The sequence below is a fragment of the Talpa occidentalis genome, unplaced genomic scaffold, assembly GCF_014898055.3.
Source record: "Talpa occidentalis isolate TD23 unplaced genomic scaffold, MPIMG_talOcc4v2.1 talOcc4.14, whole genome shotgun sequence".
Lineage (NCBI taxonomy): Eukaryota > Metazoa > Chordata > Mammalia > Eulipotyphla > Talpidae > Talpa > Talpa occidentalis.
In genome coordinates, this window is record NW_023601433.1 from 32324551 (window position 1) to 32351531 (window position 26981).

General features: G+C 47.7%; 1 protein-coding gene and 1 long non-coding RNA gene across 7 annotated transcripts in view; one reads left to right on the forward strand and one right to left on the reverse strand.

The window, feature by feature from the left end:
- SUSD4 (sushi domain containing 4) overlaps positions 1 to 26981 on the reverse strand; it is a 147031-nt gene that overhangs the window by 106973 nt on the left and 13077 nt on the right. The window contains exons 1-2 of one of the 6 annotated variants that reach the window (XM_054694907.1): positions 25679 to 25754; positions 24925 to 25104 (exon numbers count right to left, since the gene is read on the reverse strand). In XM_054694907.1, the coding sequence (XP_054550882.1) occupies positions 24925 to 25069 (145 nt within the window). In that variant the 5' untranslated portion in view covers positions 25070 to 25104; positions 25679 to 25754. Of the gene's footprint in view, positions 1 to 12959; positions 13312 to 24924; positions 25105 to 25348; positions 25584 to 25678; positions 25797 to 26981 lie in introns of those variants that run through there. The other 5 variants (XM_037510271.2, XM_054694903.1, XM_054694905.1 and 2 more) reach the window with 5 other exon arrangements.
- Positions 11862 to 14841, forward strand: LOC129145755 (uncharacterized). The gene is made up of 3 exons (XR_008551763.1): positions 11862 to 11939; positions 14086 to 14235; positions 14755 to 14841. It is a non-coding gene; the product is annotated as an uncharacterized LOC129145755 (long non-coding RNA).

Genomic DNA, 26981 nt, shown 5'->3' on the forward strand with positions numbered 1-26981 from the left:
GGCGAAACACTACGTGATCTGCACATCAAAGACATCTTTACAGACACATCACCCAAAGCAGTGATAGTGAAGGCAAAGATAAACACCTGGGACTACATCAAATTAAAGAGCTTCTGCACAGCAAAAGAGACAATAACAAAAACAAAGAGAAACCCCACCAACTGGGAGAACATTTTTGCACCCAACACTAATGATAAAGGACTGATCACAAAAATCTGCAAAGAGCTGATGAGACTCAGCAACAACAAAGAAAATAATCCAGTCAAAAGATGGGCAGAAGAGCTAAAAAGAAACTTCTCTGAAGAGGAAATGCAAATGGCCAACAGGCATATGAAAAAATGTTCAACATCACTTGCCATCAGGGAAATGCAAATCAAAACTACCATGAGATACCATCTTACACCAGTGAGAATGGCACATATTAAAAAAACTAGCAACAACAAATGCTGGCGAGGGTGTGGAGAAAAAGGAACTCTTCTGCACTGTTGGTGGGAGTGCAAACTGGTCCAACCACTGTGGAGAGCTGTGTGGAGATTTCTGGACCTACTAAACATAGAGCTTCCATATGATCCAGCAATTCCACTCCTAGGTATTTACCCAAAGGACACAGAAACATCAATTCCAAAGAACACCTGCACCCCTATGTTTATAGCAGCACTGTTTACAATAGCTAAGCTTTGGAAACAACCCAAATGCCCAAAAATAGATGACTGGATCAAGAAGATGTGGTACATATATACCATGGAATATTACTCAGCATTCAAAAAAGATAAACACATGCAATTTGCAGCAACATGGATGGCGCTGGAAGGGATCATGCTCAGCGAAATAAGCCAAAAAGAAAAAGAAAAATACCGGATGGTCTCACTCATAGCAGGAATCTAGAAAACTTAAATAAGGGACCAGGAAAATGAATAACTATAAGAAAGTGAAAATCAAAATCAACAAAAAACTATGAACCAGAGACACTTTTAGGGGGGCGGGGGCGGGAGGGGAGGGATTGGGGTCAGAATGGGGGGGCTGCAATTGTATGGGGAATATAACAATAAAATTTATAAAAAAAAAAAAAAAAAAAAAGTCCTTTTTCTGCTTCCATGGTATGCACTTGTTTTACTGTCCATCTTCCATCAAGACTGTACTCCATGAAAGCAGACTTCTCCACCTCAGTCACCATGCTTTCCTGTGTTCAAATATTAGTAAAATGTATGGACGCACAATGACACTTCACAGAGCCTTCCCCCAGACTGCTGAGCAGGCAAAACCTTAAAGGTCTAAATTTAGCTTGAGGTGTGAGGGACAAATATAAGGATCCAATTAATGAACTACTGAAAATGGGGGCAGGAGGAGATGGAAGCTCTCGCTACGACTGAGTGTTAATAGCAGAAGCTCTATTGCAACCTTAACACCACCCAAGGAAGCCATCTGCTCAGATGCTAATTAGGACACCAAAGCCTGGAAGCCCAGGGCCACCGCTTGCTCCTGTGAGCTGTGCACAGAATTGTCAGGACATACTCTTTGCCTCCCTGGACTACGTCAACTTTGTAGTTCACCTGCTAGACGATTAGTTTACAGGGTCATCACTCAAGAGTTGCTTTTGTCCTCAAGAGGCAGGGCTGTTGCTTTTTGCATAAGCAGAGGCCAAAACAAAGGAGGCTCAGAATGAGAAAATGAGGCCAAAGCACACCAGATTCCTTAAGAAAGGCTACCAGGAGCCCCTTGAGAGCCTGCCCTATCGGAGGTCACCCAGCCCTCTGGGCAGAGCCTCCCTCTCAAGCAGGACTAGTAGCTGTTCCACCCAAGCTCCCTGGACTCCTAGGGAATGCTTGAACTATTTTTTGTTTCCTTAAAAAGGTGAATGGAAATAGTACATTTATTCAGGACAGATCTACACAGTCAATGTAAAAATTTAGGCTTCTTTGTTTGATTGCAAAAGCAATGTGGACAAAAGATTTAGATCCTGTTGAACACACTGGTATGTACATGGACCTGAATCTTCATTCAAAAATGGGACAAATGAATTAACTATTGACTAAGGTAGTCCATCTCCTTGAAAACACCAAATCAGCAGGTTGAAAATGAGAAAAGGGATCAAGGGGAGTGAGGCTGCTTTCAAAGGAATCTTCAGGCTCTCTGCTTCGTCATCAGATCCATCAGGGCTACAGAGTACCCAGGGAACATGTCAATTAGCACAGCTCAGAGAAGTGGGGAGCATGGTGGCAACTGAGGCCCAGGGAGAAGGATGCAAGGAGCAGACTGCAGAGGGTTTCGGGGCTGTGTGGCAGGACTTATCTTCTACCTGCAGGGGGCCAGCAAAGGACTGGAGCAGAACATGGTGTAATCAAACATGTGTTTCAGAATAAGCCTGTTAGTGTTAGGGAGGGTGGGCTGGGAGGTGCAATGCTGGAGACAGAGGATCAATGAGGAAGCTTCTCCAACATCCCAGGAACAAGAAGAGAGTGGAGGGCCTGCCTGATGGTGCAAGGGGTTAAGCACCGCATTATGAAGCAATCCGCAGCCTCTGCAGCAAGAATTTGATCCCCAGCTGGCCAAGAAGCAACACACATGGCGAAGCAGACCTCTCCTGTCTCACCCGCTGTTCCCCTCAGCAGTGTATTTCAGTCAGTCTGCCTGTTCTGTTCCCCACTCTGTCTCTGGTGAATCCTCTCACCCCCCACATCTCTGGCCTGTACCCCAGCTCTTGTATGCATACATAAATAAATAAATCTTTAAAAAAAAAAACAAGAAGGGAGTGGAATAAGGTCAGCAGACACGGGGAGGGGATACGATCCTCAAGGCACTTGAGGCGCTTCCAGCACAGACTGGACATGAAGATGCAGGGCCTCTGAACAGAAGACGAGGCAGATAACACTGCCATTGACCAAAGTGGGGGAACTCAGAGAGATGGGACTTGAGAGAAGAATATAATTCCACTTTGGACAAGTTGAGGTCTGCTTGGAGACCTCACAAAGAAGTGGTACCCCACTGTCAGGAAAAACACCTGAGCGAGAAAAACAGACCCAGTTTGAGGTTGGTGTTGGAGTCATGGGGTAAATGAGCTTGCTTGGACAGACTATGTGGTATAAGACAAGACCAAGACAGAACTCTGGGGACACAGCAGACCAATGTCCTCACAGTCATGGGTAGAGAGAGCTTCAGGAAAAAGCAGTCAAGTGCTGCAAAGCTCAAGAAAGATGAGAAAAGGCAAGACTGGGTGGCGATGGTGACATTTACCAGGGTAATTTCAGTGGAGTGGAGGGGGTGGAAACCATATTGTTGTGGGTCGAACAGTGAGTTGGAAGTGAGGAAAGAGACTAAATATGGACACTTCTCTCTAGAAGCTCACTGTGGAGGGAAGAGAACATCAGGGCAGGGCCAGGATCAGGAAGGGTTTTTATTTGAGAGAGATGTGGAACCCATTCGTCTACTGCAGTGCAGCCAGGAGGGCAGTTGGGGGATGGAACAGAGGAACCCCAGACCTCCCACCACACCAGCTCCCGTTCAGTCTGCCATGCCCCCAAAGGCATCTCAGGATCTGGTGCTGCTACAGCCACCTTCCTTCCAGAACATCAAGTCCTCTGAGATCTTGTATGGGACTGAGGGACCACTAGAGCAGAGTCATCAAACCTAGACCCTCACAGAACCTCATGGTAATTCTTAAATATATAAATTACCAAGCTCCACCCAGATCCACCTTCTCAGAGTTGCTGGGAAGTGAGCACAAGGAATCTGCCTTCACAGAAGCTCCCCAGTGATTTCTACACACTGGGATTGAGCTGACTTAACAAGTCCTATGAACTGTATGCCCAAGAGCCCAAGGAAGCTTGGGAAGATCTCAGCCCCCACACAGAACTAGCCGACCCCAAGGTCTGCCCATCACTATTGCCCGCACTGTCCTGAGGGAAGTCAACACTTATTTGCTAAGTTGGAAGGAAAGGGCCTCTCATCCACCAGCCGTGCTCTGACAGAGCAACAAGACAGAACACTTTATCTCCTTAAAGTTGTCTTCTTTTCCTCAGTGGGCTCGGAAGAACTGCAGGTAATGAAGGCCAGCAATCATCTAGCCCAAGTCACATTCCCTGAAGGGAATGTGCACATGGCCAGATCCTGGGAGAACACACTGTCGGTGACAGCGGCTTTAGTGCTGGGCCCAATGCCGGAGCAAAACAAGAACAGTGCCAGGAAGTCACACACCCTGTTTGTCTGGGAGCCAGGGGAGCCACATGTGTGTCTATCACTCCTATTCCCAAGTCAGCGCAGTGCCCACGAAACTGGTCCTGCCGTCTGGAGCTGACAGGAATTCAGGCACTTCAAGCTCGGAAGACCCATGGGCTTGTCAGTGCTGCAGAGGGGCGATGGGAAGAGATGGGCATCTGAGCAGCCACAAAGGCATGGCCCGACCCCCTGCTGCCTCCACTTGGAGTGTGGAGCGGGACGAGCACGCAGGCTACAGCTGTGGTTGAAAACCACAGTCATCTCTGTCAGACATGAGGCAGGAAGACTCCCACTGCAGAGAAGGCTTTGAGGTAGACACGCCACCCTCCAAGGAAGAGCCATCAGCATTTTTAGTCCTTTAAATCCTCACTAACCAAAAGACCAGAATACTCAGCCATCTTTGACAGCTGGGGAGCTGGGTTTCTAAGGGGTTCCAGCCAAGAGATAAAGAGCATGAAGTGTGGACCCCTTTAGTCCTGTGAACCCACGAGGTAGTTTTGGAGAGAGAGAGAACCTGGGTAAATAGGCCCAGACCAGCAGAGAGTATGTCAAAAAGCAGCCAAACTCCCTGTAGAAAGTTTTCTTAAATCTCCATTGTTTCAGAAATATAATAAGCACACAGATAAAACTGACTTCTAGCAAAAGACATACCTGACCTCACCCGTCTGATCTTCCGTGTGTTACACATAATCTTTTAATCTGCCTAGCATGCAGGAGCTGTGTTCTAAGAAGGGTACAACAGCAACTTTGATCACTGAAATAGGCACGTTTGATATACAAAGTCCTCATCTTGAAGCAGAACCTGTAATGATCTGTTGTTCTTTGGGGAAGCGTTGTTGTTATAAATGTATAAAATCCTAAGTTATCCACAGAGCCTACCTGGCGCCCCTCTCTGGAGGTTTTCCTTATGCTGCTGGGTTCCCACTACATCACAGGAAGCCAAAACGCAGAGCCAGATGCCCGTCTGGGTACTTGGCAGGCCACGGGCACTGCTGCAATTAGCAAGCTGGATCATGATTCAGCATCCAACGTGGGCAGCCTCCACAGGAGCAGAGCGGACAGCTTAAAAATAGCAAAGCTGAGCTGCATCTCACCGGCCCAGGCTCCATGCGAGGCAGGTGCCGCCAGCAGAGCCTGCGAGGGTCCCACCATGCCCCCACCGGGAGCACCTTCCAGCTATGCTGGCTAAGTGGAGGCAAGGAGGTGGCTCCCTATGGAGAACACCCCAGGCAGGTGTGCTGGTGGTCCCCCAATCCACTGACAGGTCCCAAATGTGTGCAGGTGCAGGTCTTGTTTGTACACAGAGGGACAACTGGGCTGGCTCCCCTGGGTCCCAACCATGACAACAGCTCTGTGAGCAGCCACACCAGATGGGGGCTCCCAACTCCCTTCTTTCCAGTCAATGACCAGTGAGGAGGTGGCTCTCAGTCCGAGGGAGGGGCACAAACATCTTGGTCTAGAGGAAAGAGGTGAAACTTTGCATTCAGAGAGGCCTGGGTTCAAACCCATCTCAGCCTCCTACTTGTCCATCACTACCCCTCACTCTCTTGACCAAGTTATGGCAGTTGTCAGTGTCCATTATAAAACAGAGGCTAATGATCACAATTTGATGGTCACATCAAGAGTAAATGAGCTAACCTGGAAAGCACTGAAGAGGGTGCACATCAGAAATAAGTCTCAAAAGGTCAACAGCTCTTGGCTCATTTAGTGTTTCATACACAAGGCTGAGGTGTGGCTGCCCAAGTGCACCTTAGATCATGACCAGGAGGACAGGTAGTGACATGGAACACACAGGACAGAGGAGCCCAGCAGAGGGCCCTCAGTGTTTTGTTACTGGTTCAGGTTTCATCTCAGTCAATTTCTCCAGGTCAGTGATAGTTTCCAGATGACCCAGCAATATCTTAGGGGTTGATGTTGCCTTTAGAATTGTCCTATCCAATTATCCTAAGGGATATTTAAGATACTGGAGAGATTTGCCATTTTTCTGAGAAGACTGGTATTGAATAGATGCCACTTGTCCCAAAATTAATCTGCAAATTAGCAAAATGATTCTAAAATGTATCTGGAAGAACAATTTCATGGGAACTAGCTGAGAACATTTTGAAAAAGAAGAGTAATGAGTGGGGATTTGCTCTATCAGATTTTAAAGGGTAGAAGTAGGAAAATAGTGTGGTAATAGCACAGGAAAGACATCAAATCAATGGACTATAATATAAGGGCCAGAGACAGAACCAACTATTTAAATGATTTTAATATATTATGAAGGTGGTATTTCCAAGCAGCAGGAAAAGAAGGGGCTGTTTGGTAAATCATATGGTACCATACAATGGGCTAACAGATGAAAATAAACTATATCCCATTTTTCTGAATATACATAAATGAGTTTCCAGATTGATGAAAGGTTTAAATATAACAGATAAAATATAGAAAGTATAGGTAGTTATTTGAATAACCCTAGACTTGGAAAGAACTTTCTAGGTAACATCAAATAGCAGAAATCACAGAGAAAAAAAACAGTCAACAGGACTATCATAAATGCAATTAAAAGTCAAGCGGGAAGGGGCACAAATGGAAAGAGGTACAAATTTCCAGTTATAAAAAAAAGAAGTCTTAGGGATGCAATGTATAACGCAGGGATGATAGTAAATGCGACTGTGTTGCAAACTGAAAATTGCTAAGAAAAGATGGTAAGCAGACATTATGGTGAGCATTCTGCAATGGATACAAATATGGAATCACTATGTTGTGCACCTGAAGCTAAAACAATGTTGTATGTCAATTATACTTCTATAGAAAAGGGAGTGTTAAACATGTCACTAGAAATTCAGTGCTTAAAAGAAAATGAGGTTTGCAAATTTGTAATAAATGAGACTGAACTACCAAACACAAGGCAAACAGAAATTGCAAGAATGATGACTGTAGTATATGTGAAATATATATACATATATGTTAAAAATGATATGTAATATATATGTGAAGCCTTTTTACAAATAAATAAGAAAAAGAAAAGTCAACAGGGAAATTGATAAAGAACATGAATGAACAATTCATACCAGTAAATACAAAATGGCCAAGAAAGACTAAAGACCTGAGGTTCTCCTCTCTCTATCCACACTGGCCTTTTCTCAGGTTCTTGAACATTCTGTGCTGCCTCCTGATACAAGATCTCTGCACAGGCTCTTCCCTCCACCAGGAACACACTCTCTCTATGAGCTTCATGCATGTAGTGATTCCCTCTAGTCTCCACTCAAAGCCAACTTTCCCAGGAAAGCGTTCTTTGAACACACCCCTGCAACCTAGACTAAGTCAGATTCTCTTCTTCCCCCTTATGAGCACTTTCAAGACCAAGTGTTCTTCACCTCACTTTTCACAGCTTGTCATTACACATTCATCTTTGTTTGTTTTGTTTTGTTTTTGTTTTCTTTTTTTAATATAATCAGTGTTGTTTTTTTTTAAGATTTATTTATTTATTTATACAAACACTGGGTAAAGTCAGAAGCGTGGGAGGGTGAGAGGATTCACCAGAGCCAGAGTAGGGAACAGAACAGGCACAGTGATGAAATACACTGCTGAGGGAAGCAGGGGGCTCGGCAGAAGAGGTCTGCATGCCATGTGGGACCCTCACCAGTGGCTGGGGATCGAACCTGCGCTGCAGAGGCTGTGGGCAGCTTCACAGCCCAGCACTCAACCACTGCGCCACCAGGGGAGGCCCTACACATTCATCTTTGTAATGATCAAAATGTTTGTCTCCCCTGCTGGACAAACTGTCTCTATATTTTGCTGATCACTGTATGTGCAGCACAAAAGCTAACGTAAGTTATAGGCTATGCAGAAAATGGAATAATATACAGTCAGCTAAAAATGTTATAACAGATTGATATTTAAGAGTATAAAAGATAACATGTTACTAAGTAGCAAAACAAGCTACAAAGTAATGCAGATAGTGCCATGGGGAGGGATGTGTACACAGAGAAAAGACACATAAATCGCTTTTCTTTTTTTTAAGATTGATTGATTGATTGATTGATTGATTGATTTATACAAGCACTGGGTACAGTCAGAAGCGCGGAGGGTGAGAGAATTCACCAAAGCCGGAGCGGGGAACAGAACAGGCAGACTGATGAAATACACTGCTGAGGGGAGCAGCGGGCGCTTCAGGAGAGGTCTGTGCGCCATTGTGGGACCCTCGCTGGTGGCCAGGGATTGAACTGGTGCTGCAGAGGCTGTGGGCACCTTCACAGCCCAGCGCTCAACCGCTGCACCATCAGGGAGGACCCATAAATCACATTTTTAAGAGAGGATCAGAGTGACATTTATTTTCCTGATTTTGCTTATTTTCTTTAAAATGTCAATTATGAACACATACATATGGCACATACATGTACATGGCAATTTTAATAAAGGTAAAGGGTACAATTATCCATGGTTTTCCTTTTTGACCTTGGTACCCCTGTGTGATTGCTGTAAGAACCATAAGAACCACAGATGGTGTCTCTGTCCACTTATCTTCTCTCCCTCCTTCTCCACTCCTCTAGTTTTATTTCCACTAACAGAAAGAAACATAGCCCAACGCCAAGGTATAATGTAGAGTTCTATTTAGCCCCCTCCAATCCCAGGTTCTCCATCTTCAGAAAATAAAACTAAACCAAAGAGCACACCATGCTTTAAGAGAACCTCATATTTCACTAAACAGCCAGACTCCTAAGAACAGTTCAAATGAAACATGAGTTACAACCCTTTGGACAATTATCTACACTTAGGCTTCAAGAATGGTAGCTACTCAATAAATACTCATGGACACACTGGCCACCTAACCAAATGGAAGAAGGGGCATTTGGAGGTCTTAATATTCAACAGCAAAAATCATTCTCATAATGTTTCAAAGAGATGGGCATACTTGATGCATTCAATATACATGACATAAGAAATAAGCAAGATCCAGATAATTAAAGTGTTGCTGCCAGAGGTCAGAGTAGGGGTGGAAATGGTACCCAGTTTCCCAAGTGAGGATCTGAAAAATAAATTTCATGACAGTCCAAGGAACCCACTGCCTGGCATTCTTAATAGGGGAAGGTGGTGCTGACACCACACTTTTTGGGGGCTTCCTTTCTTGAGAATAAAATTGGCCTGCTTATTTCCAGGTAAGGGAAGAACTAGTCAGCACTTAACACGCAGGAGGGATTGCTCAAGAACTCTTTATCCCTGGGAAAAGTGCATCCTTGAAGGGCCACCAAGGACAAGGTCTGCTTTCCTTATCAGTGTGAGCTTAGTACTATCCCATGAGATTCAAACCTCAACACCAGAAAAACTCCAGCCACATCCCATGTTCCTCAGGCCCCACAACCCTCATCTAAGCAGGATGGACACGTCCCAGTGGAGGCTGGGCACACTATCTTTCCACCAAGCCCCACAACAAAGCACAAGTTCAACATGTACTCCCGGAAAGCAGGAGGTTTGCTTCTTAGAGTCCGTCTGGACAATTTTCTAGTGTTTAGAACATTTAGCACTATTTCTTATGTTTGAGACTAGGAGTTTGGGGGTTAGAAGAAAAACAGATTCTGCAGAAATGATCACGACATCTTCTGCTGTCTCTTACCACTTGTATATAACTTCTTAGCTGTTCATCTGCTCTTTCTCTCTGTTCTCTATACTTCTCTATATTTTCTCTTACTGAAGAGAAGGGGCAGGAGTGGAGGGGATGATAAGCCACATATATACAACTCCCATCACCCACCGCAATACATATATAAATAAGCAAAGGGTGTCAGTGAGGCTAGCTGGGGTTGAAGGGATATGCACAAAACCACAAACTGATCATGAAAATGCTGTCTCCAAAGTCACCAAGGAGCTCTTAACATGGGGGGGCTGTTGCTAGTTCTCATCTGTCCCCTGCACCTCCGCAGTGTCACAGGGCAGCCAGCTGCTCCCTAAGCACTGGTCCTGGATCAGTGACACTGCACTATCCTTACTCCCCATCCACCAATATGAACATTCCCTTGGTCTCCTATGAGGACAAAGAGGCAAACAGAGGTTCAAGGCCATGTCCAAGATCATGTGCCTATTAAGAGAAGGAGCTGGGATTCACATCCAGGCCTCCTGACTCTCCCTGTGCCCCAGCCCGCAGAGGCACCAATCACAGAGCCCCTATTCCTCCTCTTCTCCCGAGACCACTGAACGCTGATTGTAATTACTGCTTCCCATGAAAAGACTCGCAAGTCTGCCTTCATAACCCCAACTACTCTCTTGCTGTCCTCATTCTCAAATGCCTGCTGGGCAATTCTTACCTGCATGTCAAAATTTAAATATCTTAAGACCAAACTCATCTTTCTAAAATAAGCTTTTCTCCCTGACATCTCCATTACAGTTAATGATTCCACTCTTCTCTCTGACACCCACACTAGAAACCTCTGGCTATAATTTCTTTCTTGGTCTTCTTTTCTATTCTTTTAAATTCAACCTTTGAAATGCATTCCCAGGCTTTCTCATTCCACCCATTCCTGCTGCCAGCACCTCCTCTGGGTTCTCAGCACCCCCAACTTGGAACACCTCCTCCTGGTCACCTGCCTCCCTGCCTGGACTCCCCTCTAATGTACCCCACCCCCAATTAAGGACAGACCAATCACCCTAGAGCAGGGTTTCTCAAGCCAAGGACATTTGGGGCTGGAGAGCTCTTTGTTGTAGGGGGCTCTCCTATGTTGTAAGGTGTTGAGCATCAGAGCAGCAGCACACACCCTCCACCCTGCCCCATAGTCATGACAACCACAAATGTCCCTTGACATTCCCAAATGTGCCCTGAGAGGCAAAATGGCCCTAGCTGAGAACCAGGGCCTTAAAGTTTGCTTCAAACAAGCTGCTCTTCTGAGGAACTCAGAGGCTCCTGGGAGCCTCCTGAAAGATTCTTAGAAAGGAAACAGTTTTCAAGAGATTAGGAAATTATTTTTCCTACTTGTGAATGCCTTTCTTTTAAGACTTTGGGCTTAACCACCTTTAGTCTGTGGTCCAAGGGGTACTGAGGAAAGAGCTTCTAAAGAGGAAAAGCAGGCAAATTCATCCTTAGTCTGACATCCCAGGCCCCCACAGCTGAGTGTCCTAGGCCAGAGGCGGTAGGCAAGAAGGACTCTGGGATCGGAAACAGAGGGCAACCCCAGCCCCACCAATTCCAGCTCTAGGACCTTGGGCCTGTCCTCTAGCCTCTCGCTGCTGTGTTTTGTCTGAAAAATAAAGATGAAAAAGGAGCCAAACTCATCAGACGAAATGAATGGAAAAGTGGCCAGCATGAAGCAAGTAAGTGATACCCACTCATATTATAAATGCTATTTATTTCCAGCCCTACTGCCTGTATGTCTCCAAAACAGGCTCTCAGCCCAGGCCAAAGTGAGTCCCCAGCAGGCAGTGAACACACTTCATGCTTGCCCACTGAGATACCCAATCATGCTCTCAAACCCTCTGTTCTCCATTCCCTTCTGTCAGAGTTGTCCATGCCTTTCAAGACCCAACTCAAATGTGATCTCTTACAAATCCTTCCCTCTTCAAACAAGTCAGAAGCCATTCTTCCTGCTCTGGGACCCCACATCTCTCTCTTGGCTTAGCACATTCTTTTGTCACAATTACAGGTGACAGAATTATTTTCCAACTAAATACATCTCAACTCCCAGGGGCAGAAGACCTGCCTTAGGGGTTACTCTGCAGAATGCAGAATGTTACTCTAAGATAATGCCCTTTACACAGTAAGTATCAAGTAATTCAAACTTGAATACATATATAAAATAACCAAAGTAAGATACTTTTATAACATAGTGATTTCTTATCAAAGACAAGCATTTTAAGGCATCTAAATACTCAACGTCTGCTATACTGAGTCAGCCATTCTTGCTAACACATACTTTCTAAGAGAAAAGATTTCAAACTTCCAGTTCTTAGTTACAAGGTCTTAAGCATGTGTCTACTTTTTTTTTTTTTATTTTGTTAAGTGCTGAATTACTGTTCCCACATAAATCGCTAATTGCTTCACTGCAGATTTGCTTTGTGCTGGCTTTAATGATTTCGCCATAGCCAGGCTTACTAAAACCTCAGCGTTTGCTTGTGAGTGTGAGGTTCTCAGTGCGAAGGGCTCCTCGGTATGTCTTCTCCTGGGTTTCAGTGTGAGCAAGTCTGGCTCAGGAAACTATTCACACTACACAGTGGTCATGAAACACAGTGTTTCCAGCCATCTGTGTTCCAGCAAAGGTACCGAGAGCCTGGAGTCTGGGTCTCTATTCCCTGGAAAAAAAGAGTCACCCAGGGCAATGCCGAAACACAAAGAGAACTGCCAACAATGTTCTGGAAGTCATCAGAAAGGAGCCTGACACTCTGGTCCTGGGCCAGCCCATAGGCCCCTCGGCACAATCCAAGAGGGATTAAGGGGCCAGCCCAGCAGAGGGACACTCAGGCACAGGAGTAGTCAAGGACACTCGAGCACTTGAGGAGTCAAGGGGGCAAGCTACCTTCTCAGGGAAGTGAAGTCTGTAGGACAACAGCATATTCGAATTCTACAAAAAAAAAAGTGCAGGCCTATCTCAGTGCCCCATATAGCTATAAATGTGTTGGAGGGAAAATAAAAGAAGTACTTAGTGGCTCACAAGGATATGAAATGCACTACCTTAGACAAAGGGGCAAAGATGAGAATGGACATAGGAAGCATTTAAATGAATTTATGGAGAACAGGGTTCACAGGAATAACGGCAGCAATAATGGTAGTATTGACTGACCTGTGTTCTGGACCAGTCCTGTTGTAAGCGCTTTTCCACATATCATCTCACTTAACCAACTCCCTCCCCGCCATGGGGGTTCTGTTGTTATGAACCCCCTGTTGTCTGGAAAACAACAAGTGATGTAATAGGAAAGCCCCACCAGAGAGAAGATTCCAGGGTTCTAGTAGCAACTCCTCCACTAACCAGCTGTGAAACCAGCAACTCTCTCCTCTCTGGGCCTTGGCTTCTGCACCAGTAACGAGGACAAGTCTCTAGAAGGCCCATCAGCTCTCATACTCCAAAGCCAAAGCCCCGACTGGATGGATCACAAATCTGAACAACAGGGACATTGATTATGTTTTTAATATTCATAATGGAAAAATAAAACAGAAGCAAAAAAAGAGAAACCACTTTTTTCATATGCAACTAAAACATCCATTTCTAACACTGGAAACAGTAGCATAATCACAGTTATAAAGTCTATAATGCTTCAATATGTCATAACAACATGCTGAATTGCAGAGATAACTGAGACAAAAGCATCGCTTTTGCCTGTTTATTGGAATATTTCTCATTCTGCCCACATTTTCGGGGGGAAAAATCAGGATGAATATTTTCCACACATAATTTTGTATAACAACCCAAGCTTTGGGGGCCTGCCTATCATTCATCTCTGATGCTCCCTGCTCATCTGGCCTAGTGCCTTGCACCTAATAAAGGCTCAATGAACATTTGTTGAGCAAATGATCAACTCACCTCTTCCATGTATATCTATCTTTTGATATTTATAGAGAAACTGCTTAATAGCAGCGTTTTTCTAAATGGCAGAGTGTTTGCGACTGCCAGGGTGGATGAAGGCTAAATTCGGGCAGCTCTCCCAAGGCTGCCAGTCCAGTGGATTCATTAGCACCCCATCCGCCTGTCCTGCTCCAGCACTTATTCCCCAGCACATCTTTAAGCCCAGCCCATAGACAATTAAATCCCAAATCTTCAAGAGAAAGGCAATCATAAATCGGAAAAATCATTTCCCAGTCCCTCGAAAATGGTTCCCTCCTCTGCCTGATCTCTGCCTAGAATTAGCTGCAGGTGATGTGTACCGTGTATAGCAGTTTGTTCTGAGCTTGGGATTTTTTACCCTTTCCAGGTAATGACCTGGAATCTATTGAAAGCTACAGGCCCTCTTTAGAGAAATGCACACACAAGTCTTCCTACAAGTCCAGAGGTGCAGTGGGGGATGGTGCACAGACCTCCTGAAGCAGCCCCCAGGCATAAGACTAAGCACCCCTAGGATGTGGTAAGCAGAGGGGGTGAGCAAGAGCATTAGCGCTCAGTTGACTTGGCTGCTACCTTCTCAGCTGATCCCTGCAAGGCCCTTAAGGACACAGGCCATGGATCTTATAACACAGATACCCTGAAATGGCATCAGAACCAAACCTAAGTCCATGAATCATGCAGATGCTCCATTTGTTTCCACTTAAAATATCAGAAGAAGGTTGGGGGGGGGGCTGGAAGAAAGAAAATATATTAAATAGGAGAGAAGAACTTACTCCCCAAAAGATAATTTTGAAATGACTTAAAAATACAATTGGAGAGAGCCTCCTGTTACTGTAGATATTAACCTGTCACTTCTCCACAGGCTAACTCTACATAATAATTCAATATTTACCTGACCTAAACCAGGGGTGGGCCCCTGGGTGGCCTGGGGAGTCCCTCATAATTGATTTTTGAGTGCCCAGCAGCTGTAATTGAATAATGGGGGTGTCCAGCAGTAGGTTGATTAGGTTAGAGTGAACATTGTAGCCCTATAATTTAGGAACTCTACAAATTTGAGCTTCTGGGTCATCTCTGGACCCCACCATCAGCGACCGCATGTAGTCTGAATAGAGAAAACCTCAGGAAATGTTTGGTGAGTGACTTAATAAAGTGCATGAATAGGTAAATGAATAGTCTGTAAACCTACTCCCTATCCCACTCCCCAACACACATGCAGGTTTGGGGGGCTACACCTTTGTTTACCCTATATCTTCCTCCCCTTCATCACCTAATTGCCACTCTTCTTCAAAACTCAGTTCTGGTATCCTCTCCTCCTGGAAGCCTTCCCTGATCTCCCCGAGCTAGGGTAAGAACTCAGGGTCCTTATAATATTGTTTCATCAAAATTAAAATGTCTTCTTTTGGTGCCTACTGGATCATGTACTGAAAATTCAAATATCGAAGCCCTAACCCCCAATGTAGATTGTATCTTGACAAAGGGGCTATAAGGAGGTAATGGAGATTAAGTGAGGTCATAAGGGTGGCATCCTGATTGCATAGGACACATATCCTTATAAGAAGGGAAACCTGCTTCTTCCTCTCTTTCTCTCCACACAGACAAATCAAGGAAAGGTCATGTGAGGACATGGCTAGGAGAGAAGAACTTATTCCCCAAAAGATAAATTTGAGAAGAGACCTTCTAACAATAAACCAGCCCTGCCTGCAGCTGACCTCAGCTTTCCAGCCTTCAGAACTGTAAGAAAATAAAGGTCTGTTGTTGAAATCTCCCAGTCTGTGGTATTTCACTAGAGCCACCCACATGAATCCATAACAGTATCAAGGCACCAACTCAAGGTCCTTGAGGGCTGGGCTATATCTTAATCCTATTTCTAGTGTTAGTACTTAATACAGCCCTTGCACATTATAAGTGCCTAATAAATTCCCACTGAGTAAATGTAAGAACAGATGAAGGCAGAGACTGGAAAGACCACCTCACTTTCTGACCCTTAGGCGTTCAGAGCCACCTTTGAACCCCCATTTGATCAGAACAAGCAGAAAATCAGACATGTGAGGGGATGTCACTCAAGCAAAACCAGAGGCCAAGCCTAATACTATCCTTCCCGCCAATCACTGCAGCTGATGTTGCTACCTGACCCGGATGTCAGCAGTAAGAGGGGAAAAGGTTTAGAAATAATAAAATGCTCTACTCAGCAATATCTTTTATTCATATGGCAGCAGGCTGTGGCTTTTGAACCTGGCCACAGAGCCCTTTAACCCTCTGACTGGGCTTTGCATATGGGGTTGAGACTAAACACATGTGCTGTGCTTTGAGAGATCAAGGAGGGGAGAGCCTGGGGCCCCCGGGGAAACTAATCTAGTGCTGGAGGGCTGACATTAGGCGTTGCTCTCTCAGCCCTTTGAATGTCCACAAGTCAGCAGACACATGTTAAATGAATATGCAGAAAATGCAGGGCATGATCAGGGGAAAGATAAAAGACGCTCAGTTGTAGACCCCAGCCTTCAGGAGTTTTGCTAACTAAACTACAAGAAATGAAAATAACGAGGAGCATGAGATGGACTGTCCACACCAATTGAAATCTCACCACACGTCAAGCACATCCTGTGTGTTTTCCATATATTTACCTCATTAACCCTCATGCAGTTCAATGTCATTTGTATTAGTATTCCCATTTCACAGATGAGGACCCTGAGGCAGATACAAATTAAGTAGTTTGCCCCACATGTAAGACAACTAAGGAATGGACCTGGGCCTCAATCCCGAGTGGCCATCTCCAGCACCCTGTTCGTAGTGACTGCAGTGAAGTGCCATATGTATGAGGGGGAATTTCATTTTCACCCTCTAGAGTGAGGGGGCTGACTGGGAGCAGTCTTTTAATAGGTTGGTGAAGAGTGTTAAGAGAAGGCACAGAATATAAAGCAAGCGCCACTCGCATGGAACCGGGGGTGGGGGGGACCTGCATGCTTTGCTCAGCAAGACCCCTCAACCCCATTCTTTCCAGGGCAATCTTGTGGAGGAGCCAAGGACCTCTATGTGATGCCCCAGACCAGACCACTGCCATGGGCCTCCCTAGGACAACAATCCATGATTCTAACGCTCTGAGAGCTGAGAACAGAAGTCTCAGAGCCAGGGAAGCCCAGCACCATGGAAGAGAAGGCGCAGTGGTGAAAGCTGTTTCGGAAGGGACGGGAAGGCGGTGAGGCTAGGAAGGGGCAGGAGGGAGTCCCGGCCAGCTGGAGGAACAAAGCACACTACGGGTCCAGTTTGGATTTTGCTCCCCCCTTGTCTTCCCAGGTCAATGGACCACCCTGAGTGTATCCCATTTCTTCTGGAACTTGTAACTGGTAACAAACACGTGGCCACCTTGCTCTTCAGCTTTATGAGAGCAGCTTGTGTGTGTACCTTAACCCAGGAATGGTACTGAAAAAAAGAGTTAAAAGTAAATGGGAGGTCCAAGGAAAACGCGCCTGGTACACCCTCTGGCATTCCTGTGCGTTAGCTTGTGCTGTGTCACTGAAAACATGACCCAGTTTAGCAACAACATCAGCATAGCAGGTACTACAGAGAATGCCAAGTATTAGAGACCGAGGCACGCAGGAGGTAAGACGCACACAAACCACGTTGCAAAGCGGAGGCAGGGACCAGTAACAGGCTCTGGTTTTGATTTAAGCCCCTGGTAACTACACCACATGGAGAAAACAGAGGAACGATTTTCACAACAGCAACAAGAAACGAAAGAGCCCACCCCTGAGCATGGCTGCAGTGCCCCATGAGGCAAGCCGCACCTGCTACTGAGACAGGACAGGTTCACTCCCATTTTTAGATACTCTGTGTGTTTGGGTAGCCCCCAAAGAACTGGGTCTTCCTTCATCTGGAAATGACAAAGGGCCAAAGCTCTGCGTGCTCATTACCATGTAAATGAAAACTGCAGAGGCAGATTTTCAGCAAAGCCACTCTCAAGGGGATGAATGCTGTGCTATTTCTCATAAAACCATGCAAGACTCTCTTCTCTTAATTCAAAGCCTGCTGATCAGGTCATACTTTACAGAATCCTTCCCCAAATCAGACCCTGGAATTCCAGGAGCCCACTTGTGGCAAAGGGCTGAGGACAGTCAGGGCCCATGAAGAGGCTGCAGCCAGAAGCCCTTGGCCAGCTAACAGGCTGCTTTCCTGGAGGCCACTAAGGCTGGAATGTCCACAGAGGATTTCTAGGCCTTCCCAAAAAGGAGCAGCAATCCCAAGATCTCTAGCACACAAGCACCCCAAAGTAGTATCCCACCAGAAAAGCTTTAAAGAAACAGAGTATCAAGAATTAGAGTGTGCGGCTGGGCCAAGAAGAGACATCTACTCAGATCAAGCACTCAGTGATTCTCTGCACGTAAAAGCAACTCCTGATACATCCACCATCCTACCTGAGCCTGAAGTTGCTGGTCCACTGTGCCCAGATGCTTCCAGACACAGAAACACCAAACAGGCTAAGGGGGGACAGAGAGGGACACATTGAGCCATTGCCTCCCTACTGGACTGCTTGAAGCACCTATAATCAATCACTTGCCTGCCTCACATGTTTAGCTTCTTTTCCCCCAGAGGCCTATGTGAGCACACAAAAGGGGCCGACTGGGCTTGAGCCAACAGCTATTGAGAAGTTCCTCTCAACGGCACAAGGACCTTCTCCATCCCCAGACGCAACTATTCACTGAACACGCCAGCAGCAGGGACCCAGCACAGACTGGCACATCCCACTTTGCAGCAAAAGAGCTCCTCCAGCTGCCTGGCATCATGTCCACACAAAATGAGCTTTCATGGGGGTCAGGACCCACACGTGGGGAGGCGTTTACATGCTGTGCAGAACAACCCTTCTCCTCCCTTCGGATGCAGAGAGGCAAACGGCAGAAATGGCCCTAGGCGCCGTAGAGAGGTCTCCTTCCAGACAAGCAATCATAACCGCTTTGTATTCTTGTCTTCTGACCCTGCCTCCTCCATACTCGCACATCCCACCCCCTGTGAAGAGTAGAGGAACAAGTTTTATTGCCCCTGATTTACAGATGAAGAAACCAAAGCATGCAGAGGTTAAATGACTTGCTTCAGAGGTGACAGAGCTGGTCACAGGGGGTGGGGGTGGCAGAGGGATCACTCTGACAATTGTACCTTTGAAGATTAACTGACAACTTTAGAAGACTGCGTCTTTGAAGGATGGAGGACAGGCTGCCAATAGACTCATGTAGGAAGGACGTGCATCCAAAGCACTGGGCACATAAAAAAACCCAGCGCAGGGCGGGGGAATGGGTGTCAGCAGGGAGGGAGCCCCCCAGTTACCATCAGTGCCCTCACACGCAAGGTCCCCTCTGCTCAACATCCCCGGGAGGAGAAACACTCAAAGCTGCCCATGGTCCCCTACTGACACTGTCAAACCTTGTTCTGAGATTAGCTTTGTTTTCCCAGTGAAGGCTGAAAATATTCTGATTCTTCTGCAGCCCAGCTTCAAACATCTCTACGCAGATTCTCCACCCTCCCCATCGCCTGGTCCTGCTCTCCTTTCTTGCGGTTGGTATGGGCATCCAGAACTCAAAGAACTTTAACACCAGCCTAAAAACAACCCACCTGTCCCAAATCAGATGTGATCATCAACAGCCAGAATCAAGTTGTTGATAGTTGTTGTTCTTATCACTATTACTGCCAATACTGATTTTATCAGTATACTCCTCACTCTCCTTACTAGCATCTGTTCTTTTGAAGTAAATGTAGATTTTTCCTGGGTTTTATTATCAAACTTCTTCTGTGTTCACTCTACAGGCTCTTCTGGGGAAGCCCAGGCTCTCTGCAGTCCCACAACCTCACCATGCAGGTGACACACAGATCTTCAGCTCTCATCTCTCTCCCATGTGCCAAGCCGTGTTTTCAACTGCTGATGTACAGATGGTACCCAAATGCACGACCTGCAGGCAATGCAAGCCTCCTCATCCAAAATGAACTCATTAGCTTCTCTCCAAATGACCAGTGAATGTTCTTCCTCTTCCTCCATCCCCACATCCAGCCAGCTGTCTGGCCTCAGTTAACTCTGCTTCTTCATGTCTCTTATGTGCATTTATTCCTCAATAGCTAAAGCCCTCATCACATGCCTTGGGGCCAGTGTAGGAGTTTCTTAACTGGTCTCCACAATAATACAGTTCTCCAAGGATAGGGCTTTATTCTGTTCCCCACTGTATCCTCCACCTAGTCTCTGGTAGATATACAATAAATCCCGAATAAAGCCCAATCTCTCCTCTGACTTCCATATTGCGAAAAAAATTCTTCTCTGAATCAAAGAACAGATCATGCCATGCTCCTGAAGATATATTTTGTATATCTTGTATATTTTGTATATATTTTGTGTATCTTTGAGGCTGACTACAACATAATGTTCAAATTCCTAAGCATTGTAGCCAGCTGGGCATGTGGATCCAATCTGCCTTTCCCGCCTCTTCTTGTCTTCTCTCTCTCTCTGTCCTTCCTTAAGACTGCCTTGAGCTATTTCTTGTCTTCAGTTCATATTCTTTCTCATCCTGAGTGTCTGTGTACGCTATCCTCTCTCGGGGGGTGGAAGGGTGGGGAGCACCTCTCAACACCTCTTCCTGGAAATTTCTTTAATTGATCAAGACTTTGCTCATGTCATCTTCTTTGGTTAGTCTTCCTCTGCTCCTCACCCTTCCTCAGAGTCCCGGGGATAAATCTCCACTGCAGGACCCGTCATACCACACTGTGACATTGAGTTCTCTGGGACTCCTAGGAACAAGGATCAGCAAATAACTAGTGATTTCCACAGCACACATCTGCTCTGGCCTGTGCCCTTGTAGGATGATACATCTGTTAGGTTTCAGAACAAAGGAAGGTCTTTGCAGGTTGAATCCCAACACCATGGATATAACCAGCCACTCACAACTTGTTAGTGATGATGTTATCTCTAAGAGTAATGATACTTCCTTCTGTTAAGGCACCTGACTCTCACCACAACCATGGGAGGCAGATGACCCAAATTTTGTCCCCATTTCACAAATAATGAAACTGAGAGAGCAAGTAGGTTACTCTCACTTAGCCAGATGATGATGGTAGCAAAAAAAAAATGTGTCCTGTGTACTATTTATGGGACCCTCTGCCTCTCCAGTGCTTTGCCTCAAGAAATTAAAATATCCACTGTGTCATGCTTATAAACAAATGGCACTTCCCATCAACAAAACAATGATGTCAATAGAAGGGTGATAGGAAATACCTGGTCTCCCATTTACAATCCAAAGGGAAAAATCGCAAGTCACACAGCTCAGACCTTATCCTGTTCCCACTCTAAACCCTTTTAGTAGATTCCACACCACCTGCTGGGTGACTTTCAGAATCCTCACTGGGATGTCCAAGGGCCCGTGTATTAGGGTTTCAGTATTTACCCTGCTGCCCTGCTGCTTCCCTCTAGGTATACTATGTTCTAGATTAACTTAGCTGTGCTCTGCTCCCTGAACAATTCAACCATGAATCACCTTCATGCCTCTGCACAGGCGTCTCGCCCTCTGAAGTGCTCTAACCACTCCCCACCTCAGATCCCAGCTTTAATGTCACTCTTCTTAGGATGTTTCCTGATTTCTCCTCCAACCTCCAAGACCACTTCCAATGGATATGGCCTCCACTGCCATAAAACCCTTGCACTTTGGTAACTCACCAGTGGTAATTATTTTCTAAATGGTGTGGCAGTAACTTGCCATCAACCAACACTAGCTGAACATCCACTGGGTGTCAGGTTCTGTGGGACATGAAAATAAAGTCAAGGTTCTTGCCTGCAGTGGGCTCAAGGCTTAGCAGATGAGACAGGACTAGGGCACCAGGTGGACTCCACACCAGGGGAGTGATAAGAGACAGGGGAAATATGAAAGACATCATGTCATTTTAAGTTAAGCCTTAAAAAAAAAATTTGTTGATTGGTTAAAAGACAGAGAGTAAGGAAGGGTTCTTCTAGGAAAAAATAACATTATGCAGGCTAGGTACAGGCACTCAGTAGTCACTGAACGAAAAAGAAAAAGACCTGGAATATTATGGCATTTGACTTGGCCCCTCTCACTACTAAAAACCTATGTTTGCTGAGTGCTTTCTTGTTTGACATCTCTCACACCGACCCAGTAAGGTGACATCAACCTTATTTATGGAGAAGGAAACTAAGATTTTTTAAGACCTAAGGCCCCAAAGCTACCAAGAGCTAAGCATGTGGTCCAATAACACAGGATGTGCTAATGACTTCACCTTCAAGGACCCACTTACAAAGTCTTAGGTCTCTTCCTCTAAGCTTCCAGGGACCTCTCCAGGAGCCTTCTGGGGAGTGGGATGGAGCAGAGGAGCAGCTGAAGTTGTGCTCCATGCAAATTCTGGGAACAGTGGGGTCCTGGGCCTCCCTATACACCTGGTGCTAGTCCACTCAGGATATTTGGTCTCAGTAGCCCCAAATGAGGACCTTTCCCCCTAACTTAGAAAAGACAACATGGCAAGAGACACCTAAAAGTCACCGTAGCACACTCAGGCCCATGAAAGCTCTCTAAGGCTCCAAGAACTGACCTGAATGCCTGGCTTTCTGGGACAAAACATTTTGTTGTTGATGGAGTTCATGCCCCCCTTTTCTTCATTTCTTTGATGATCATTTTCTCCCTTTCAAGTTCAAGCTTTTTCAGTAATACCTGTATTGGGCATACTCTTTTTTCTCCTAGCTGAGACTATTCTATCCTGCTCTCGTGGTGCTCCATTTCCATTGAAAGCAATCAAAAATGAAAATTCTCATTTCAGGACAATGTCTATTAAATATGCTCCTTTTTGTGGATAAAAAGGCAGGGAAGTGCTATCTGAGAGCTGATTTTCTGCTCTATGTGTCACCTACAGTGGGTCAGCCTTCTGCTCTCTCATGGTCCATTTGCATATGGTAATTGAGAGTGATAACAGAGAGTCAGGAGTCAGAACCAACTTATTTTAAGGAATGCCTCAGTCCAAAGCATTACTCATCAAAGTGTGGTCCTAGCAACAGCAGCAACTGCTTCATTGGGGAACTTGTGGGAAATGCAGATGGTGATGCCTTGCCTCAGACCAAATGAACAGAATCTGCCTTGTAGAGAGACCCCAGGTGATTTGTAGGTACATTAAAGTTTTAGAAACATAGGTCTAGAATTAAGGTGAATTTCATAACCATCCTGGAGCCTCTGTGTATGTTTCTTTCCTAAGAAAGAAATTTCTGTAGAGTGAACTCCATAGAACATCCCCCTCCACTCTGCTCCACCCAAACTGTTTCTCCACAGGAGAATTCTGAGATGGTAAACATTCTTCCAGAAATCACTCTCAACCCAAAGGAGGCAAAGAGGAAACAAGCTGATGTTGAGCCTTTTGCAGCATCTGATGCCTAGAAGCAGCTCTGAAACCAAGCAGAAACAGGAAACCCTCACCCTCACCCTCTTCTTGAAGGCTCCGGATCTTTTTATTTGGTGTCTTCTCCTCTTGAAAGAGAGGAACGAAGAAACGCTGTACAACTGCAAGGCTGACTAATGTGACACCGAGGGGGCTGTGCTGTGCACTGAGCTCTGACATCTTTGAGGAGGATGCTCTGTAAACACCACGGCAGAACCAAGTGTACACAGCCTTCAAATCTGGGCTGTGCCAAGACCGCACACTGCCAATAACAACAGTCAAGACATACGCAGATGAATCCGATTAATCTGTCATCCACAGGGAAGAGAGCCACAGAGAGGATGGAAAATCACATGGACCTGGTCTGAGGGAATGAGAGCTAGATCTGGAGGTAAGAGAAGAAAGAGGAAAGGATGGGAGCCAGCCCTGCTCCGTGTTGCCGTCCATTATTTCCACTCCCCAGGAAGCAGATAGAGGCCAGGGCCAGACAGAGGCTGCCACCGGGGCACAGAGAGGCCGCGCTGGTGCTGGCCTGGCATCCCTTTTGACCTTGTCGTTTTTGAAGAGGAAACGCCACTGAGACATCTTTGAAATGTTTCTTATTTCTTATAAAAATAAGAGGACCAAAAAAGTTATCCCTCTTTAAAAAAACAAACAAAATCACAGATACCCACCTGTTTACTAATTCTAACAGACATGCACATCACAGAAAGTGCTTTTATATACCAAGTATTTTCCAGAGCTCTAAATGCAAGACCTGAGTTAGCATAATACTGTATGAAAGACCAACTTGTTATTCCCCTCCCTCACTTGTGCTGATTTTCCCTCCCTTTTTTTCTATCTTAGCCTCAAATTCTCTGAAACAGCAACATTTAAAAACACTAGATGGTGTATTTGTAACCATTGGTACCTGTTTTTCCACCAGTTATCATTCATTTATATGTTTAAAGTATTTGAGCTCTGAAAACAGGACTCTGTCCTTGTAATATGCCCACATCTGCAAGTGTTCACAGAAAATTGGAAATGGACAGCAATGAACAGAGAAGACAGACTTTCAGGTTGGGCAATTCAGGCAGGATCCATCTGTCTTCCTCTACCAAAAGCAAAAGATGGGACCCCCCCCCCCCGCCCCCGGTAAATATGTTATAGATAGCCTGTGAAGACTGAGGCTGTCCATTTTAGTTCAGCTAACTTCTGCGTCATAGAAAAGTACTTGACTTTATTCCCCCTAAAAACCAGATCTCATAAGTCAAGCCATCCTCCAAAACACCCCTGAAGGAAAACCTCTGAATCGCGTCCCCGCCCCCACACGCACAGACATGCCTGCACACACCGCTTCCCTAACAAAGTTAACTTTCAGATAAACCTGCCTGTTTGGTGCTATTTTCAGATCCTACCTATTCACAATTCTTGCCTACATTCAGAGGCCGAAACCAGACCCCTCTGCTGAGGGCACAGACAAGGGTCAAAGGTCCACAAACACACCTTAATCACAAATACAACACTTTAAAAAAAAAAAATCACTCTTGGCCAGAGTGAGAATAATGGACAAGGCTTTATTGTCTTTCCTTTCGGGAAGCCAGGCTGGGAGGCTGGTGGGAAGCTCCAGACAGAACGTGGGTGTGTGAATGTGTGCGGGTTCCACAGAGGAATTTTCTGGGAACTCCAGGGGTGTTGAGGAAAGGTAGTTTTAGCAGCGCGGAAGTCTGACTGTATGGGGGGAGTGGCAGGGCTCGCCTACCAGCCAGGCTGGCCCGCCCGGCCTTCCCGGATCCCCCCCCCCCACCCCGGCCACAGCGGGGTCACTCACCGCCCGTGAGCTGTGCAGGGCCAAAGCACAGCGCCAGCTGAAACCACAGGATCACCGCCAAGAGTCTCTGGGGGGACTGAGGCTGCTGCTGCTGTTGCTGCTCTAAAAATCCATCTCCATTGCTCGGGTTCATTCCATGATACATCTTTCATCCACAGAGGGCATCCGGCTTGCCAGAGTCTGCAACCAGGAGGGAGCACGACAATACCCCGGGCTGCCAGGGGGCTGGGGGGCCACGCTCCCCTCCCTCGCCCCGGGACCGGGAACCTCGGTTTCCCCCGCTCCGTCTCCATTCCGGCCCCCGCCCCCTCCCCGGACCGCCCCCCGCTCGCCCCTACCCGCGGGCGCGGAGCGGCAGCCGCCCGGGGTGCTGCGCGGGCGCGTGGGGGGGGGGGAGCGGGGGGGGGGGGGGGGGTTAGCGCACCGCGGCTCTGCGCCCGCGCCCGGATCCGGGGCTGCTGCCATCACGGGAAAGTCCAAGCCTTCAGCTTCGCCAGGCCGATGAGCGCACTTTTCCCTGGGCCTGTCCATGTCACTCTCAGGAACCCCACAATGTGACACCGATCCCCCAGCTACTTCTCTGTCTTTCCCCGGATCGGATGGGTCCTACTGCCCAGTCCCCGATGAGATCTCTCTGCGCTGTCAAAAAATTCCCCCCCTGGCGAGCAGAGCCGAGCTCCACCTCCCGGCCCCGGCCTGCGCGCGCCCCCCCCCCCCCGGCATGGAGAGCCCCTCCCGGGGCTCGCGGTCTTACCTGCGGGTCTCCTGCGGGCAGCTGCCTCCCGCCTCCGCCTGCTCCCCCGCCGGCCTCGCCCGCATCTGTGCGCGGCCTCTGCCGCCGCCGCTGCGCGAGCCGGCGACACGGAAGCCTCGCGGCGGCGGCGCCAGCCCCGCTCCCCGCGCGCGCTCTCCCTCCCCGGGCCCGGGAGCGGACGGTGCGGGGGGCGGCGGAGGACGGCAGCTCGGCCCGCGCGCCCCCGAGCGGCGCCCGCGCCCCCGCTACCTGCGTTCGCGGGCGCGCGCGGCGGCGGCGCGGAAAGAGGGGGGCGGCAGGGCGGGGGCGCGCGGGCACGCGCTTCCGCCGACCGAGCCGGCGCCGCGGTCGAGGGGGGGCCTGGCGGGGAGGGGGAGGGGAGGGGAGGAGGAGGGGCAGGCGCCCGCCGCCGCCGCCGCGACCAATGGGAAGTCCGCGCGCCTGCACCTGCCGGGGCGCGAGGCGCACCACGCGCGCCGGGTCGCGGGTCCCGGGCGCCGGACGGCGGCCCCGCTGCGGTGGCGCGCGAGCCCGGGACCCGCCGCGGCCTCCGCCCGTCCCGCGCCGCCCCCGGGCGCTGCGCCGCGTGCGCGGGAGAGCGCGGGGCTCTCGGCGGCTCGAGGGCGGCGGCGCCCAGCCGTGGGGCCAAAGTGCGCGCCCGGCGGGCCCTCTCCACTGACCGGGTCGTCCCGGCGCGGGGGCGAAGGGGAGGAGGAGGGCCAGTCGCTGAAGTCTCTTATACTCCCAAGTTCCTTCCGCACTCCCCACCCCACCTGCACCCCGCCGAGGCGCTGCTCATCCCCCCGAAGCCCGAAAGACAACCTGGGGTGCCTACGAAACACACTTCCCTTCCCATGCGCCCTGGGTGTTCGCCCTTCTGCGAGCTGCTGTTGAGGACTCTTAGTTGGTCTTGGACTGGCTCCGGCCCTTCCCAGCAGCCACCCCACTTCCTCCCCCGGAGAGGTGTCGCGGCCGCGGCAGAGGAGAGGGGAGGCTTCTGCAGCCGCCAGTCAGGGGCCGCATGCTCTCCCAGCCTCCATGGGACAGAGTTCGCCTCTTCCAGGCTGGCGCCCCTGTTCACTCTGCTTGGCCTGCTGTCCCTGCCCAAGACTGGCCTTCTCTCCAGGCTACCTCGTTTCCAGGCCCAAGTTTCCAGCCACCGTAGTTGAGGGGTGTGAGCTAAAGAGATGGTGCCTTTAGGCAGCACTTTAGAGCCATCGGCACCCCATTATTCTGTAGCAATTTGTGGCTATGAAAACCATGTTTCTGATGTCGCCCCCAAATCATCACTTGCTTCTATCAG